The sequence below is a fragment of the Felis catus genome, chromosome D4, assembly GCF_018350175.1.
Source record: "Felis catus isolate Fca126 chromosome D4, F.catus_Fca126_mat1.0, whole genome shotgun sequence".
NCBI classification, from domain to species: Eukaryota; Metazoa; Chordata; class Mammalia; order Carnivora; family Felidae; genus Felis; species Felis catus.
The window spans coordinates 81,898,397-81,901,347 of NC_058380.1; the positions used below are offsets into that span (position 1 = coordinate 81,898,397).

The following is a 2,951-nucleotide window of genomic DNA, read 5'->3' on the forward strand; positions in this document are numbered from 1 at the left end:
CAAACAGAGAAAGAGGAAATGCTTCCAGATGCAAGGAACAAGTGCAAAGACACGGGAGTGTGGAGCAGTGTTCTATATTCTGGAAACTACACTACTTTCAGTTGCCTGAACGTTGCTTCCTTCCAGTATTGAGGCAAGGCATTAACTCAGTTCAGTTCATCAATACTTTGTGAAAATTCCTACTCTGTACCAGGCCCTGTGTGAGATAGATTCTTTACACACATTATCTCATTTAATCCTTGCACCATTTTTTCTCATTACACAGATGAGAAAATTGAGGCTCAGAGAGGTGAACAGCCTGGCCCTGGAATACATTCAAATCTTCTGTTCTTTCCACTCCTTGCTGTCTCCCCAAGATACCAGACCACTACTGTGCTCTCTCCACCCAGGTCCTACTCCAATGGAAAGATGTCCTTCCAGAACCTCAAGACCCATATCTTGTTGCCCTTTGGGTCAGGAGACTCTGCTCATTTAATTGTCTCTTTTCCTCCTTGGGAAACTGGAGAGCAGAATGCATATTGAGTCATGGAATTTTCCATCCTTGGCCAGACACTATCACCCCACTCATCATTTGTTCATTCAACAAATATTTGTTCAGCACCTACTATGTGCCAGGCAATGTTCTCAGTACTGTGAATACAAAATTGAATAAGACAAACAAGATTTCTGCCCTCATGAAAGTTAAGTTGTAGTGACTCCTCAGAGTTAAAAACGAAGGTTTGGAGAGGTTATATGGCTTGTCCAAGGACACATAGCAATTTTATGACACAGGTAGGACTGAAGCCCAAGTCTGCCTGACTCCTGGTGCTTTCTCCTCCATGGTGGGCATAACCTTTCTCTTACATCCCTCTCGCTTTGCCTCTCCTTAGTCTCTGTCCAGCAGGATGACTGCAGAGAACTTCACGTGGGCCCCTGCTGAATTCATCCTCCTGGGCATCACGGATCGCTGGGACCTACGTGTGACCCTCTTCCTGATTTTCCTACCAGTCTACCTGGTGAGCCTGCTGGGAAATGTGGGCATGGTGCTGCTAATCCAAGTGGATGCCCGGCTCCACACACCTATGTACTTCTTCCTGGCCAACCTCTCCCTGCTGGACACCTGCTATTCCTCAGCCATCGCCCCCAAGATGCTGGTGGACTTACTGCTGCCCCACGCCACCATCCCTTACACGGCCTGTGCCCTCCAGATGTTTGTGTTCGCAGGACTGGCTGATGCCGAGTGTTGCCTGTTGGCAGCGATGGCCTATGACCGCTACGTGGCCATCGGAAACCCTCTTCTCTACACAACAGCCATGTCGCAGCGTGTATGCCTGGCCTTGCTGGGAGCATCAGGCCTGGGCCGGGCAGTGAGTGCCATTGTCCACACGACTTTCACCTTCCGCCTGAATTTCTGCCTCTCCCGGGAGGTCAACAGCTTCTTCTGTGATATCCCTCCACTGCTGGCCATCTCCTGCAATGACACCAGTCTCAATGAGCTCCTCCTCTTTGCCATCTGTGGCTTCATCCAGACAGCCACGGTGTTGGTTATTGTCGTGTCATATGGTTTCATTGCCGGGGCTGTGATTCGCATGCCCTCGGCTGAGGGCCGTCGGCGAGCAGCCTCTACCTGTGGCTCCCACCTCACGGCTGTAACCATGCTGTATGGGACACTCACTTTCATGTACCTGCGTCCCAGCTCCAGCTATGCCCTGGACACTGACAAGATGGCATCCGTGTTCTACACTCTTGTCATCCCAGCTCTTAACCCTCTCATCTACAGCCTCCGCAACAAGGAGGTCAAGGAGGCAGTCAAAAGAACCTGGAGCCGATTCCGCCGTCCAGGTCCGGAGCACGAACGAGAAGTCTGAGGAGCTTGGTTGGGACTATGACAAGATAAGAGGACAGTTTCTGGCCCCTGCCACTCTGGGCAAAGACAGATGAACTTGTGGCTTGGGTGTCTCTTGTCATTGTTTAAGGGACTGGAAAGGGGGAGAAAAGGAAGCTTTACAGCCAGGAGGCGAGAATCTCCCTAGGGGGTTAATCTAGAACTAGATCAGGTTCTAGATTAACATTAACAAGATCAGGTTCATGTGGCTGTTGAGCTCTCTTAGGTTCCTCAGTGTTCACAACTTGAGTCCCTAGAGATTACCAGGTGAACTTATTGGATGCATTTGCTACTTGCACTTCTAGATGGCTGATTCCCAGACACACCAGGTAAAAACTGTGTTGCCTCCAAGTGTTTCTAGATTCTTGCCCTTTTAATGTTTTTCATGAGCAGTGAGTCTGCTGTTGGCCTCTTTGACCCCAAGAGAGCATCTTCAGATGCTCATGTCAAAGTATGGTACTGAATCTGGTGAGATAAATACCCCCTCCCTACTGGCCTCTGTATTCCAACTCTCAGGGAAGTGGCTGAACAGCACAGGAACAAACACAAGCTCATTCCCAAAATCCCAACAGTTAGGTTAGAATCTGGCTTCTAATCAGATTTGTGACACAGGTAGGATTGAAGTTACTTTAGTTCAGGCATATGATGAAGTTAGGAAAGAGTCAGAATTACTGGTGTGGTTAGAATAGAGTTAGGATTAGGGTTCTGATTATGTCTAAGACTTTGATTAGGGTACGGATAGACCCAGGGGTAGGTTTGGAATTTAAAAGCAATCAGAGAAATCTAGGATTGAATTAAAGTTACATACATTATAGGATTTGGGTTGATTTTCACTAGTAGTAGGTTTGGCATAAATTTAGGAGTCAGAGTTTGAATAAACTTGAGCTCTTATTAGAAATTGTTAAGGATTGGGACACCTGGGTGGCTCAGTCGGTTGAGCATCTGACTCTTGATCTCAGCTCAGGTCCTGATCTCAGGGTTATGAGTTCAAGCCCTGCATTGGGCTCCACACTGGGCATCGAGCCTACTTTAAAAAAAAAAGAGAGAGAGAGAGAGAGAGAGAGAGAGAAAATGGTTGAGAGTTAGT

The 2,951-nt window shown here is 47.9% G+C and overlaps 1 protein-coding gene across 1 annotated transcript; it reads left to right on the top strand.

Moving 5' to 3' along the window:
- The first annotated feature begins 884 nt into the window (after positions 1-884).
- LOC101099914 (olfactory receptor 5C1) lies at positions 885-1,847 on the top strand. The gene has a single exon (XM_003995849.5). It carries the CDS (start codon positions 885-887, stop codon positions 1,845-1,847), a length of 963 nt encoding a protein of 320 aa, XP_003995898.2.
- Positions 1,848-2,951: the final 1,104 nt, after the last annotated feature.

Coding starts and splice junctions, on each gene's coding strand:
- LOC101099914 (XM_003995849.5), top strand. CDS start 885: ATGACTGCAGAGAACTTCACGTGGGCCCCTGCTGAATTCATCCTCCTG.